At 33.6% G+C, this 16,167-nt stretch overlaps 1 protein-coding gene across 1 annotated transcript; it reads right to left on the bottom strand.

Annotated features, from left to right (window-relative positions):
• Positions 1 to 2,992: 2,992 nt before the first annotated feature.
• Positions 2,993 to 7,465, bottom strand: LOC119632329 (sulfide:quinone oxidoreductase, mitochondrial). The gene is made up of 7 exons (XM_038025179.1): positions 7,056 to 7,465; positions 5,664 to 5,769; positions 5,378 to 5,602; positions 5,122 to 5,322; positions 3,890 to 4,099; positions 3,636 to 3,822; positions 2,993 to 3,556 (listed from the first exon to the last, which is right to left on the bottom strand). Exons 1-7 carry the CDS (start codon positions 7,193 to 7,195, stop codon positions 3,243 to 3,245), a joined length of 1,383 nt encoding a protein of 460 aa, XP_037881107.1. The 5' UTR covers positions 7,196 to 7,465; the 3' UTR covers positions 2,993 to 3,242.
• Between the last annotated feature and the right edge of the window lie 8,702 nt (positions 7,466 to 16,167).

Raw genomic sequence — 16,167 nt, 5'->3', positions numbered from 1 at the left:
GTAATCGTAGGCCTGAAGTGATGGATATTCAAGGTTCGCTTCAAGACGAATACAGACCTATTTTTTTTTTTTTTATATATATTTATTTACTTGATTGATTTATTTGATTATTTATTTAATTAGTTTTCATTGGTTTTACTATTTTGTTTACTTATGAAAGGAAACAGAAGAGGAAAACCAAAAAATGAAGTAACTCGCAAAACATCTTTTTTATAACGATATATTCCTATTTGTCATGTTGTATTTATTTTAGACACACACACACACACACACACGCACACGCACACACATATATATATATATTTGTGTATGTCGTGAATATATTTATTTATGATAATTTAAATTGTGCTCTTTATTTTTTAGTTAATAAATTTATTTATTTATTTATATTACTTTATGATTTCATATTAAGTCAATGTCAGTATTTGTGTATAATGCTTATTGTTGTTAATTACTATTGTTAAATATAAGTTTTCTTATGTGTTTTTCAAATATTTTTTACTGTGATAATGAAAAAAATAAAACCAAAATAAATGTCAAATATTTATTTTAAATTTTTTTGCATATTTCTCTCACGCGTATTATATAAACATATAATGGGTTAATGATAATATTCGCTGTGGTATTCTCAACAGGATCGCGTCACTGATGACAGTCCATTTATGTTTAAATGAAGTAAGAAAATTTTATTCGGTCATGACCGAATCTTTGAGACCCATTACCCTTATCCCAAGAGAGACTAGCAAAAAAAAAAAAAAAAAAAACACAAAAGAGAAAATAACGAAAAGGATTAAATTTTCGCGCGAAACTGATTTTTTTCGATTTTCCGAATAAAAGTGGAAATCTGCTGTATGGTGCATGCGTTGTACTTTATGAGTAACAAATAAGAAAACATGGCGAACAAAGGTGTTCACAGTTTTTGCTGCAAAAGCTTGAGGCATTGCAAGCGTGTCTCTTGACCGATTGGAGTTTATTATCACATTCTTTTGCAAATCCGCTAGACGACAATATCTTTATTTTTGCGAATGGGTGAACGGGTACCACAGATCCGACACATTCCGTATTTAAAACAGGCCAAGTATTTGTACACTTAGTCATGTTTTTCAAGTTTGCTTCTAAGCGTTATAAAGCTTTTGACAAAAAAATCAAATCTTGATACACTATAATATCGGGCAAGTGTGATCAATTTTTGTCATTTTTGTACAGATACTACAGCGAATATACGTTCAAATTTTTGTAGATATCTTTGCTTTAGTTTATGAGTAATGAAAAAAAAAAAACAATTTTTTATTCCTTTTGACGAACAGAGATATTCTCAATTAATGTAGTACATGTCCTGTTCGACCGATTTAGTCCTTTTTCAATACTAATCGGCGAGCAAGAACTTTCAATGTTTTTGCCATATCTGAAACCGATAGCCTAATTATTGCGGCCAGTAGAATGTTTACAACAGATATTGGAAATTCGACGCTTATCTAAAATATATATACTTTGTGGGGTCTACGAAGCTTTCTTTTGGGCGTTGCAAACGTTTTAAGAAAATGAATGTACCCCTCATCCTACGGTCATGGGTGTGCAAAGAACAAAGCCTTTTCGGCACTTCATTCATTTATGCGCTTGAAAATAACTTCGTTTCGAAAATGAGGTAAAATTTTAAAAACCTTACTTCGACTTAATCGAAACGCTTAGGAATGTTTTTAAAATCCGATTTGTCAAAAAAAAAAAATTGTGTTTTCTATCCTGAGAGTTCTTTATCAAAATCAGTAGCACGCAAAGATCACATTTCCGCTTTAGAAATTTTGATGTTAAAGAGGCTCGACATTAGGGCGCCGTATCAGTTAATAACGCGATGAATTAATTTCAATCTACAAATCACTGCTGAAACGAGCGCTCGTAAGGGGCGATGAGAGGTAAATAATATACCACAACAATGTGCGAGAGGGATAACGATCCCAAATAACTGAAGCTGCATCAACGGTGGCAAATTTCGGATATCCGCTATGTGAAGCTATATTTTGTCTTTGGTCGTCTTTCCTGGGAAGGACCAGACGACTGCTCAAACACTCCACCGTCAACAAGTAAACGCAATTGAAGCGTGCAACTAAGATAAATACGAGGTTAAGAAGAAGATTTTATTAAATGACTAACACAAAATTGATAGATTTCGGTTGTGCCGCCGAATGCTACCAGAATTTCACGTCATATTTTCTAAGCTTCTTTGTGACATCAAGTTTGTGCGGATACGACTTGAGCGTGGCTCGTCTTTTATTATCCTAATGAATTCAGAACCATTTTATGAGTCGAGCAACATATATCGTAACAAATATCGTAATTTTTAAAAATATATTGACGAAATTTGGTACTTAAGGGAGCTGTTCTATCCAGTTTAAGTAGATTAATATGTGATAATGTTGCAATGAGAAATGTGCAGTTTTTTCAATTTACAAATTTCGAACGAATGTTAGTGATTTCAAATTTTAAGTCATTTTTATTATTAAAGTTGCCTTGTTATACCCTACGCCACTTGTAGAACACATGAATATTAAGTTTGTGCGAATGTATGCAACACCCAGAAGAACTAAGAATATACATCTCTCTAATCTTCTTTGTCCGTCCATCCGTCTTACTTTCTCGTACTTAAACTACAGGGCGCAATTATTGAGATATTTTGATGAAATTCGGTACATAGACGTGCTCTGGCCCAAAGATGAACGCTATTGAGAATGGTTCAGATTGAACCATTCGTTCGGCCTCTTCTCATATAACGCGTTGTTTGTAAAATTCGATATATGGATAACTGGAAGATGGTGTGCCCCACTGTACCGTTTTTAATGCTCATAACTTACTTAGACAAACGAAATAAATTCTAGGATTGAAAGTAGAACGAGCCCTAACACTTTCCATGTCTGTCGGATCTTTTTTTCAAGGGATAGACTTTTAATAAGAATAAAAAGCATGATTTAAAAAGTTTTTCGTCTTTTTTTATTAAAATTTGAATTTGCTCAGCTTCTTCTTTGAAGATAACAGATATCGGAAAGCTTGTTGCACAAACAATCCATGTGGGTCGATTTACGATTTGCAAGTCTTGATAAAGGTTTTTATAGCTAATATTTTTAATAGTCGTAATCGCGACATACCGACAAGTACGCCATGGAACATTATTGGACGTATTACGTCATTCATATAGAATTTCGTTTATATTTTTACAAACTATTGATGAAAAATTGACTTTTATATAGTTTTTAATTTTTGCCGAATTTAAACATCGACATTATTTTACGCATCATGGCTGGTCCATTCCAATAACCTTTCAACATCATATTCCAGTATAAAGCAGGCATTAAGCTTTTCTTTAATACAAACATAGAGTAACGTTCTTTGTTTTGTGCTACGGGGAATGTTTCCAACGGGTTTAAATCATAATCGAATTCCGCTAAAATACAACTACGATAACCGGTCACCAAAGGACAGGAAGCATAACCATCGTATGTGGCCTTAAGCTCTTCTCCTTCTAAGGCGGCTATCATATTACGATAGACCACTGGGGATTGGGCCGCTATGTAATAAATTTATCAAAGAATTAAGAATTGGGGACATTTTTTATATATGCACTTAAATTAACTATAATATCATACCTGCTGAAGCGGCGGTTTTTGAATTGGGTGATCCAGAGCAATCACCAATAGCAAACACATTTTTATATTTAACATGTTGCATAGTCGACTTATTCACATCTACAAAACCGGCCTCGTTTACCAAATCCTTGCATTGAGCTAACTGATCAGGCGCACTCATTGGCGGCACAACGTGTAACATGGAATACTTGAAGGATAAGTGAAAGTGAGCCCGGTAAGTGAAATTCATGTATTTATGTAAATCACTCTCTTACCTGTTGTTCAAACTTTTCATTAGGTTTATCCAAGTTCTCGAAGATCGCCATATCCATTGCAGGTTTAACTTCTACTAAATTCGTACGTGTATTGACAGTCACGTTGCGCTTTTTGACAATCGGCCATAACGCATCTGCGTAATGCTTTACTCCAAACAATACAGGTAGTGCGGTATTGTATATCACGTTAATATTACCGCGTTTATTTAACTGAAAGATTTAAAAATATATGAAAATAACCCAAGTTTAGATAACAACAGTTGCGAATGGCGAAAATACGTAAATTCATTATAATTTTCTTTGTTTTTTTTTTGTTGTTTTTAAACTCTCGTTAATATAATCTGTCCAAAGGGTCTATTGCGGAGTATTGAAGAAATATTTTTGAGTTTTCAAGCCATTGTTTCGATTAGTAGTTGAGAGTTAAAAGATTTTAAGAACAAATAATATACGGATCATAGGTGAACGCTCCATTTATATAAACATTTTTTATTACTAGACTACTTGAGTAGTAGTCTACTCGTCTTGTAGTACGAGGTTATATTAAGTTTGTGCGGATATACGACTAGAAGGAGAGAAGGACTCGAAATAGACCCACATTTTATTATACCGATCGATTCAGATTCATATCCCCTATTTCTAGGCTCGTCTAGCCATCTGTCTGATTTGTTTTCTTAGGTTCAACCATTTTGGCCCAAGGACGAACACTACGAGAAGTGGTTCCGATCGAACCAGTTTTTTGACTACTTCCCGTATAACGCTTTATTTTGAAAAGTCGCCATACCCGCCAACCGTAGCGGCCATCCTAGAATATTCAATGGTGGGCCCAGCTCCACTACAGTGTTTTTACTTGCTTTTATTTATTATTATTATTATTATTGCATTTACACATAAAGCATAAACTTTGCTTCATTCTCAAATTCTTCATATTCTATACAATAACGAACTAATTGCAACAATTCTATGTAGAAGTGATTACAGCACTGGAAGCTCTGTATAGAGCGCACAAAGTCAAAGACACCGCTATAATATTGTGGTCGACATGATGTACGACAGGTATGTACAGAGTGTACGGAATCTTGAAATCGAATCTTTTATATGAGCAGGTGGGGTATATTAAATTTAATTCTTTCTTGTTTCTCTTTTATTTTCTTTTTTTTTTTTTGTATTTCAATGTGGGGAAGAAGAACGTTTAAGCGTATAGCAGTCTAAAGGTAAATAAGTTATCAACTTACTTTACGAAAGTAATGTTCGGATATATACATAATTTTTTGCGGTGCGCCTGGACATTTAACAGGGCTAGCGGGAAAGGTAAATACAGCATTGCCGTTCTCTGTTCGACGTAAACATTCCAAAGTATTTTCCACATATTTGGGCGAATAGATGGAACAAACTTTGCCATTAGGTATCGCAAGAGCTTCCACCAAACCAGGAATCTTAAGCAAATTATAATTTAATGAATATTTTTAAAAAATGTAATGAAAAATTTACCTTATCATAGTTGAGTTGCAAGCCTATTGCTATCAGCAGTAAATCGTATTTAATATTATTATTACCCGAAGTAATTACCGTGTTATTCTTTGGATCGAATTGCTCAGCTTTCTCTTGCAACCATTTCACATCTTTTGGCAAAACACTGGCCATTGGTTTAAATGATTGTTCCAAACGTTTCATACCTCCGCCTATCAAAGTGAACATAGGCTGGTAGTAGTGCTTCTGCAAGAAAAACGGATTAAATTAATGTTAAGGACTTTTAGCTTTAATTATCGCGTCTTACGTCAGCCGGTTCTACTATGATAACTTTGTCTGGGCCCAATTTTCTTGATAGCTTGGCAGCCACGGCACAACCACCAGCACCACCTCCAACTACAAGCACCTGGCATCTGCAAAGTGTTCATATATATATATATATAGTAAATGTAAATAAATGATTGCGTTGTTGTAGTTAGCCTAGCCTTAGCCTAGCAGATAAGAAATGTGATGTACTCGGGTTCCATTCTCAGCGCGGTGAATCATATTATTACTTATGACGGTAAAGACGTAACACTTAACGATTGGGCATACGCTTCCTAGACTACGGCCAATTATATACTATTCGGCTTTCTCCGCTTCTTTTGCCGTGATCATCATCCCATGGTTAAAAAAAAAGAAACCAAAAATGAATAAAGGAATAAAAATAATCCAAGGTTTTTTGCTATTGTTCGCAGACAGCAAGTCATTCGTAAAAGAGCACTGCATGATGGATTACGCGTAGCAGATAATGGAATTATTAATGCGTTCAAGTGAAGATAAGATATATATAATATTAGCAACTTGTTTAACGAAATACATTATTAAGTTAACGCTAACATTATTTGCTTAAACGCGTATCTGCAATATTTTAAGAGGACAGAGTAGCGATATCGCTTGTAAAGTGGACTCGTTGTCGGTGGGATAAAACTTCTCAACTTATTTATTATTATTATATAAGGCGTCAAGAAAAATCCTTGAGAGGAAAACGACAACTTCATCTAGCATTTAGGTATAGTGACTGTCTATATGGTACACAATTGGTACGAAAAAGTGTAGTAGAAAAAATCAAGCCACGATGTTGACATTTGATAGGTGACATTTTAAATACATATTGTTGTTTCTAGAGGAGAGGATTTTGCGATTCGCTCTAAAGCGTATATAAGTTTCTTAGTCCAACAGACTAACAGATGAAATGAATTTTCCAACTTTGTCTGACAATAATAAAAACGTTCGATTTGAGACGAATTTTCTTTCTTTTCTGAACAAGACTTGATGGGCTTGAAATCGATTAGAATCACTTGCTGAATGGATTTAAACTTGTCTATCCTTCTAGAATCGTTGTGTTCAACCTACTGCTCTAAATTTTAGATATATTTCGATAGAATTTCGTGCACCGATATATTTTGGACCAGGAACGAACGCTTTTGTAAAAAACAAAAAATTTTGGTTCGGATCATTTATTCGGTCACTCTCCACATAACACCTTATTTTGAAAAATCGTTACATGAACAACGGCATTAAGCGAAATAGTGTAGAGTATTATCGGTGAGCCATGTCGCACCATAATATTTTTATTTGTTTTATTTTTATTTATTTTTTTAGTTAAATGTTGAATTAGGTCGAGATTAAAATCCTCATATATTCATACAAGACTTACTCATGTTTATCGGCTAAGACGGGAGTGGCCGAGAAATTTCTTATTGCCGCATACAAGCTAATAATCGTATTGTTGCTACCTGTTGCACAGTTCCTCGACATTCGCGTTAAATTCAGAGAAGTCATTTGTAAAACACTCATTTTTATTGATTTATTGTCCACAACAATTTATTAGATAACTAACGTTTATGACCGAGCACCGCGACCACCGCTGCTGGTTTAATCGCAACAATACAAATAAATTGACTTAGTTTTCATCGCATGAACTCATGCATATTGTGATAAAAAGTAAATAACAACACTTTGAGGTGATTTTAGCGATTACTTGCTATTAAGTACCGATTACTTGTCGCTCTAGCAAATGCACGTAATTAAAAGATGGCGTTTTACAATTGTTGATATTTTCTTTTGCCTAAGTGATACCCAGCTATATGAAATATAGATGCATTTATAATGTATATATATATATATATCAAATAAATGCTTTTATTTCTATTTAATTTGTAATAAAAATTAAGCTGAATTTTTTATTTCAAAATGATTTCACGTAAATGATCGCCTTTGACTCTTTCACATAGATCTACGCTTATTTCATCAAAAATACGAGTAATCGCGATAAATAAGGTCGTGACGAGAGTTCGTGATTTACTACGATAAGCCAATGCTTCAGTATAATCCCAAAAATAAAAAGTCCAATAGTGTTATATCACATGATCTCTATGGTAGACTCACATAGACATTTTTTGAGATTAAATGGTTGTTGAAGTTTCCTTGTAATAAAGTGATTGATGCCATGAGATTTATGCGATGTTGGAACATTGTGCTAAAACCACATACCATTGAAGTAAAAAACGCCTACTTTGTGTCACAAAAAAAACCGTAATCATGTTTTTATAGCGCTCTGCCTTGACGACAACTTAGCCAATAACTCAATTGCCATTCTTAGCCCGCAAACCCTATGTGAAAGGTAAGTTTTGTGCAAGCAAAGGTCTTTTAGAAGTAGCAGAAGAGATTTTTTTTTGATTTCCAAACGGTAGTTTTTCGCTATAGACCGAAGCCATTTAATCAAATGTGACGTTCATCCCGCATACACTTAATGTAGCCTGAATAGATTCATCATTTTGGTAATAAATTTTAAAATTGATTGTGTATCCTCCCATAGTGATTTGAAAAGCAATGCTGAACGTGAGAATTTCAACTTTGGTGGAAATCTGAAAAAAATCGTAGGAGGCATGTCATGGCATGGCATTTCAAGAAAGAATGCTCTTATCTGTTCAATTCCTGCGTATATCAAATCTTAAAGACGGTTGGTACGATTCAATCTTTTTGGACAATTACACACCTCTATTGCATATCTTAACGAAAGAGTACACGGTAAAAGTTCACCTACCCGTAGAAAAATTCAAATTTCGAGTTCCTTTAATCCGTCCCTTTTAATTGTAAGCCCCACGCATCTATTGGCTGAAATTATTTGAGTTGTTGAATTCAGCTAAGGCCATCACGAGCTATCCTTACACCCGTGAAGTAGCGTTTTTTGTAAGCGTTCTCAGGTAATCACTCATAACATATTGTTTTAGAAAATTTCACCGTGCGACACCCACGTGCCCTCTTAACACAAAAGATAAATAAAACCAAGGCTGTAATCGCTTAAAGCTAAAGTCATTTTTTATATATGGTGTTACAATATATTTTCCAAGGATATATGTTGGAATATGATACATGGTAGTGCGTGCGCTGAGCAGAGATATTGAAGTTTAAATTTAAAATAACTTTGCCGGATACCAATACGACTGCGTCTCAATTGATTTTTCGCATCATACGTATAACAAACGCAAGAACGCGACCAGCCTCATATACTTTCAACGAGTCATACTTCTCTGACAATAGCTATAATCATTCAGCGAAAAATATTGAAAAGGAGTACTTTTTAAAGAAAATCCTTATATAGCTTCTTTTCTCTTTATAAATAGCTTCGACAAATTTTCAAATGGTTTGAAGATGGAAAATATTTTTATATTTCTATTTAGTGCAATAAAGATCTCAAAAGGCATTTACGATAAAATTGTCCGAGGATTATCCGATTTGCTATAAACGCTATTGCATTCCATTGAATAAATGGAATTGTGACGAGAGTAAGTTGTATTTGTATTGGGTGCGTGTCTCTCACATGTAACACATCATTCAATCATTGTAGGATGACATATAGATGTCGCCACTACTGTCAAATTCATGAGATTTTGAGGTAATATCTCAAAACTCTATGCCATTACTGCAATTAGGTAACAAGTAACAAGTAGTTATAGTTGTTCTAGTGACGTTACTTTTGTTATTTTTGAAAAAGAAATTCAAACAAAAATTAAAATTTCGTGTGCAGAGCAACATAAAGGCAACTAACCGTACTTTGGAGAAATTAAATAAGAATTCAGAGAGTAATTGCGTTTTGGAAACCAGCCAGTATTTAAAAACAATTCGCTGTATTTTACAGAGGCGCTCGTTTATGAAAAATATCGTTGGTGCTTATTACAATGAGCAGTACCTTCTGGAAATTTCGAGTAACTTTAGGGAAATTCTTGATAATTAAATTTTGACTGAAAAGAAAACTCTTTGAACCACTTCTGTAAGGCTGGTTATGAAAAAAGAATTTGATGTCCGCAAGAATCAAAATTTAAAAGATCTTTTGGCTCAAATTTCCATTTGCGAACCTTTACTCAAATGAAATAAAATTCAAGATCTTTTTGATAAGATTGTATGTAATGTTTAATCGATGTTTTGTTGTTGTTATATCTTATAGGTTTAAAAAACATGTAAAGGATCGATTTTTTATGGGTTCCTCGGTCCCCTTCATGTTTTCTTACACAATTATAAACTACTTTTGTATGTATTCTTATTCGATTAGTAGTTGAAAAATTCGTCAAATATTTTGACCGCAAACTTCACATGTTCACTTCTAAAGCGTTTCACATTGCGCGGTCAATTAATAAAATGTGCAGAATTTATACCCAACGACTAACGGTGTAGCACTTTGCGTTCTTTTCACAGCGAATTTTCATTCAAGCGTTTAAAAATTTGACATGAGCAGCAAGAAAGGTGAATAGAAATCAAAATTTAGAAGAGAATGAAAAAAAAGAAAGAAAGGTTGAATACATTTTATTATTGGATTAGTGCGCATAGCGTATAAATGCTATGAATAGATAACGGAAGCAAGTTGACATATCTATAGGCAAACGCTTTCATTAGATAAATGGGTAAGAAAGTTATGCACGCTTCGAGGCGTATGTTAGGTATGCACAATCTTAGATAGATATCGCAAAGAAGCGATCAAAATATTAATAGGTTGGAGGGAATGCTCTGTCGTATTTTAAATAGGCATGTAATTTTTCTTATGAATAAAAAAAACAAACATATGGCTAGTGAGTCATTCGGATTTCCTTTTTTCTTTTTTTTTTTTTTTTTTACCTGTTGTAGAATATAAAAGGAATCCTTTTTTTTACCGTTCATCATTTAGTTGCGATATTTAAAGTGAAAAATATGTCAGTACATAAAATGCATTTACGACACTGCATTTTATATGAATTTCAAAAAAGAAGCGATGCATCGGTTGCATGTACAAAATTTATATGCGGTATTTGCAAAGGTATTGTAAATGTTCGTACTCGTCAAAGATGGTTTAGCAAATTTGGTTCCGGGGATCTGAGCCTACAACAAAGTGATCGATCTGGACGATCATCCAGGGTCGATAACGTACTTTTGCCATTCATCATACAACTGTTAGAGATCACATTAAATCTCTCTCTGCGTCTGTGTTAGAGCAAAGTGTTTGGGTTCCACATGAATTAACGGAAAAGAATTTGCCTGATCGTATAAGAATGTGTTCATCACATCTGATTAGACACAATGTGAAGCCGTTTTTGGACAAGCTGGTTACTGGAGATGAAAAGTAGATTCTTTAAGAGCAAAAAATCTTATTGCAAATCAGGCACATCATCACAGTATCCTTTAATGAAAAGTACCGCTTCGTTTGTGGTGGAAAGGTCAGGAAAGGTCCAGTGTATTACGAGTTGCTGAAACAGGGAAAAACTATTAACGCGGATCTGTACTGCAATCAGCTGCAATGCAGCTATCAAAGAAAAAAGGCCTGCATTAGCCTGTAGAAAAGGAACAGTGTTTCACCACGATAATGTTCGAACCGCTTACTGCAATCGCGACCCAATAAAAACTGAATGCGTTAGAATGGGAAGTCCTTAGTCACCGACCGTATTCACCCTTCAGTGCACCACCTTATTATTACCTGTCCAGATCTCTGCAAAATTATCTAATGGGCAAAAAAAATCAAGTTTTTTGAAAGTGTTTCAAAGGCAGTCGCTGACTACTTTTAACTTCAAGGACGAGGACTTCTACAAAACAGCAACTCACAGGTTACCTGAAAGATGGCATCAGATTGTAAGAAATAACGGTTAATATTAAACACGTATTTTTATAAATGAATTCAAATATATTCTTTAAAATACGACATAACTTTCCCTCCAACCTAATATTTTCTTTTGTAACAAATTTCTAAACAACATCTCTCTTGGCTATTGAAATTCAAAAATTTCAAAATTTTATTTCAATATATTGACGATTTATTATCCGTTCTTAGATTTGTCATTTATGCAATTCAGTCCACAAAATTTATAAAGCAAGTCTAGCTTTTCTATGTTAATTGCTCTTAAGATTGTCCAAATAACTTAATTGGATCATGCACTTAGCTCAAAACATTTCCCGGAATATTACAGATGCTATATGGATGGCAGAATAGGAAATATGCTATTATCTGATTTCGAAATTGATGAATGATAAATATCGAGAGATGATTTCATAAAAGTTTATTAATAAAAAGTTACTCACATGAATGCTAAAGACATCATCATGCACTTGCTAGCATTGCTCCCTCTGTAAGTGATGTAAAGTAACTGTCACGATGTGTTAGGACGCCTTCTCCCGAGTTCTCTTAAAGCTAACAAACATATTTAGAAACAATATAAATAGTTGGGACCAGATATTCCATCATTTATGCCGTCATGTTTGCTTTAAGCGTAAAATTTAGTGAATCGTCGCAGTCGTAAAAACGAAGATAGGGAGTTGAAATTTGGCACAAACATTCCTTGATCGATTACGAATACAAAATTTAAGAGTTAGTGTGATCTGTTCACAAGACAAGTCAGTAATGTAGAAGAATAAAAAACACCATCTCGGACAACTACCTATCGACATTTTTTTCATATTTTCATCTACCACTTTCCATTCCGTGAATATATTTCCGAGGAATTGCTACTCAAATACTCGATCGGTTTATTAGTACCCGTGTCGGTTAGCCGATCGGGCTTAAAGTCATACCCATCATGCAGCAGGTCCTGTCACAGCTGGTTGTATCATTATTTTCGATGAATATCTCTTATAGGCTGTGTGTGTGTGTGTGTGTGTCTGTGCTACACTTGTTGCTATATTTGTAATGTGACCAATTCACGGCAATATTAGTGAGCAATTTAAGATGAATATCTTCTATGCATTATAAGTTACAGTTCAAGTTTTTCCTTATTGTGGGCGTGGAGAGATTGCTCGCTAATTGATATATTATATAAGCGACAGGACCGTACAGTGTAAAATTAATTTGCAATCTAAGGCGTATTTTTGCATGTTACACATGGAAAAAGATATATTTTTCGTATCCAACTCAGCTTGGGTAATAGATACGAATAAAATTTAAAAAAAAAAAAAAAAAAAAAAAAAAAAAGAAATGTCATTTAAATTTAGGAGTCCCTTTATTAGAGAAACATTAACGTTTAGTTTGCTTTCGGCGGGAGATTTTAGATGTGGGCGTAAATGAGCAAAAAAAAAAAAACAAAAAAAAAAAAACGCTAAGAAATAAGAAAAAGAATTTAATTAGAAAAGAATCCCTTTGTATTATTCAGAGTGAATGGTAAGTAACATAATATGAAATAATATTTGATTTCGTCCATTGACGACTTAATTGCTTTATTGACGGCATGCTGTTGAATGAATGAAGCCATGTTTTAATTACGAGTATTTCTAAATTGAATATCGAAATATTGTGAATTTATCCAATTAATGGACGAAATATCCATAAGTTCATAATCTATTTATATATATATATATATATATATGTATATCATAATAATAATAATAACATGAATGGGGTCAAAATAAATTTCGTATGATTGACTTTAATTGATAGTAGTTGCCTTTATTCAAAGTTTTTTTTTTTTTTAATCCATTTTTGCGCATCATTATCGCTATTGATTATATCAAATGTTTTCCTTTTTTTTTTTTTTTTATAGTTATAGTTTTAACGTCATATCGCAAACATTTCAGTCGGCATATTTCATTCAATCTCAATTACTACGCAGAACTCATTTAGCACACGCATTGTAGCCGAGCATTTTGAAATCATCAAACCTTTACATGCTGATGATATGCAAAATCGATGATGAACAATGAATGATAAGAAAAAAAAAAAAAAATGAAAAAAAAGGAGGAGAATGAAATTTCTTTTACTTTTGTTAGCTGTAGCGAAGAAAAAGTTGCATTTCGCTATGCGTTATATACATTCGCACGCATACACACGTACATTTATTTGTAGCAAACTAATTGAAATTGAAAATACGAGGTCGTGTGTCCAGTTACTAAGCTATTCTTGCTGCTTGTCATCTTTGGATATAATATACGTGCCATTTTTAACATATGCTGGGACTGCGACGTCGAAAATATTTCCTTTTTAATTCCACTCAAAGTTATAATTGATTTTTAAGTTCTTAAGACTTTGCCCACTTTTCATTAATGTTTCGAATTAATTGCATTTTTATTTTTTTAAAATTATTATTATACGAAAATTGAGCTCGGTATACAATGCAATGCAATTTCACTTAACATTTTCAATATTCGCATTTCTAATTTCCAAATAGCATAATTCCGCTTGACACATCTTATTTACGATATTTATTTTTATAACACTAATGCTTACCTTTTAGTAATCAGTTTGTTTTTTTCTATCAAATATCATTAGTTACTCGCGGCATACCTCCTATTCGTGTAAAATAACGACGAAGGAAAGCCTAGATGGGGATATCGCTCCGATCGATAACGAAGCACTCATTAACCGCGAACACTGGCTGCTTACTTCGCTTATTGCTTTTTTACTTTTCTCACACTTTTGTATTTGTATACTCCTTCTCACTTTGGGAGAATGGATCTCCTACTTAGTTGATACTCGTCTATATATTAATATTTTCTTCATAACAATTCATTTATGTATTTATGTATTTTATTAAATGTCTGTCGAGTCTATAAGCTTGCTCCAATAATTTGTCACTTGAATTCACATACGGGAGATTAAGAGATGTTTATAGCTAACTATAATAGTTGTTCATGCATATGCTCTTTGCCTGTTTGACTTTGAAGCGGAAGCTTCTCAAAGCCCTAATCCCTATTGTTTGCAGTGATTATAAGATTTTACTGATTAGTAGTACCATTTCGACAAAATGCGAAGAGGAAAGTTTTTAATAACCATTCAAGGAAGCATCGCAGGGGGCATAGAAGTAGATTGAGATGAACTAACAAAGACAGCTTTCTTTCGCTGTCATGGGGTAGTAAATTATTGATTATGCTATAAACTAAAATTTTCAGTATTTCGTTACTTCGAGTTGTACACTCGAAATTGGACTATTGCATACAACGAACCATGATTTCAACTTTAAAGACAATGACAATTCGTGAAATTGTATGTGCGGATAGCATCTTTACAGCAAATAAAATTTTAGAGGTGCTTGAGCAAATCAACCTTTGTAGGTTATATGCTCGATCATGGAATTTTATATTGAAGTCCATATATTGCTTGAGGAAGGCATTTCCAAAATTGCTATCTCTAACAAATATATAATATAAGGAAATTATTTAAAAAGTCATTTTTATGAATCAATCTCTTGGGCGAGAATAACGGCTATAGACACGGGGCGATTCGTTGGTTAATCTCGGTTAATTTTTAACGTTTTTTCGATCATTTGAAAATTAAAACTATTAAAAGTCGATTTAAGTACAAGACAATTGGTAGTAATACAATGCTATAATTTTTGTCTCTTCTGCTATCGTTCAATCGCACAATGAAGTTTTCAGCGATAAGCAATTTTAAAATAATAATTCCGGAAATTACATTTCGAATTTACTACTACTTTAAACAAATGAAAACACTATAGTGTTGGGTCACGGCCCGTTATTAAGTGCCCTATAACAATTTACAGTTATTTACATAATGACTTCGAAATGAGACGTTCCGATCTGAGCTAATTTCACTAATGTTCGCCAGAATATTTCCGACCTGTAGATTGAAAGAAAGACAACAAGACGGACAGACGGATATATGGGCAGGTGGACAGACAAGTTTAAATCGATTCGCAAAGTGATTTTGAAACGAGAAATGTTATAAGAAATGCGTCTATCTCAAGTCGTTCTAGGCGTTGTGCACGTCTGCACAAACTTAATGTATTCTTATACCAATTACATGGTGTAGGGTATAAAAGTGTTCCTCGAAAAAAACGAAAAAATTAAATTGAATTAAATTTTTTACATAGAGGAGAACAATCCAAGTATGCATTAAAAGATTCAAGAATTTTGTAAGAAAAGAAGTGAGGTTATAATGAAAATCGCGAGGTGAAAAAAAAACGAGCAGAATAAATGCCGAAAAAATAGAGGCTTTGTGGACTGAGCTCAAATAAATGCTTCATACGCAAAAACCGAATAATTTCGGGTACAAAGCAATACAAAAATTATCTGTTTTTTGCGAGAAGAAAAATAGAAGTTTGTGACACCAGCCGGTGGGACGTCAAAAATCTTTGTAGTGAGTATTGACGAAGAAATATTGCAAATTTCGCTTGCCGGCTATATGTAAGCAATATATGACGGAGCTGATGGTGATGGTGATGATGATGATGATGAGAAGACAATAAACGATCAATTTTTAAATGATCTTTCAATAATTACTATTTTTTGCGTGACGATGGCATAACTACATCATCTAACAGGATGCAAAGAAATTTATCGTTAGCACTAACTATCCGGGT

Source organism: Glossina fuscipes, unplaced genomic scaffold (assembly GCF_014805625.2).
Source record: "Glossina fuscipes isolate IAEA_lab_2018 unplaced genomic scaffold, Yale_Gfus_2 1, whole genome shotgun sequence".
Lineage (NCBI taxonomy): Eukaryota > Metazoa > Arthropoda > Insecta > Diptera > Glossinidae > Glossina > Glossina fuscipes.
Note: the sequence above shows the minus strand (reverse complement) of the source record. Positions and strands in the feature narration are given on the sequence as shown.

Coding starts and splice junctions, on each gene's coding strand:
- LOC119632329 (XM_038025179.1), bottom strand. CDS start 7,195: ATGAGTGTTTTACAAATGACTTCTCTGAATTTAACGCGAATGTCGAGG. Junction 3,823..3,889: donor ATGAAAAGTTTGAACAACAG/GTAAGAGAGTGA, acceptor TTATCCTTCAAG/TATTCCATGTTACACGTTGT. Junction 3,557..3,635: donor AAAAACCGCCGCTTCAGCAG/GTATGATATTAT, acceptor TTTATTACATAG/CGGCCCAATCCCCAGTGGTC.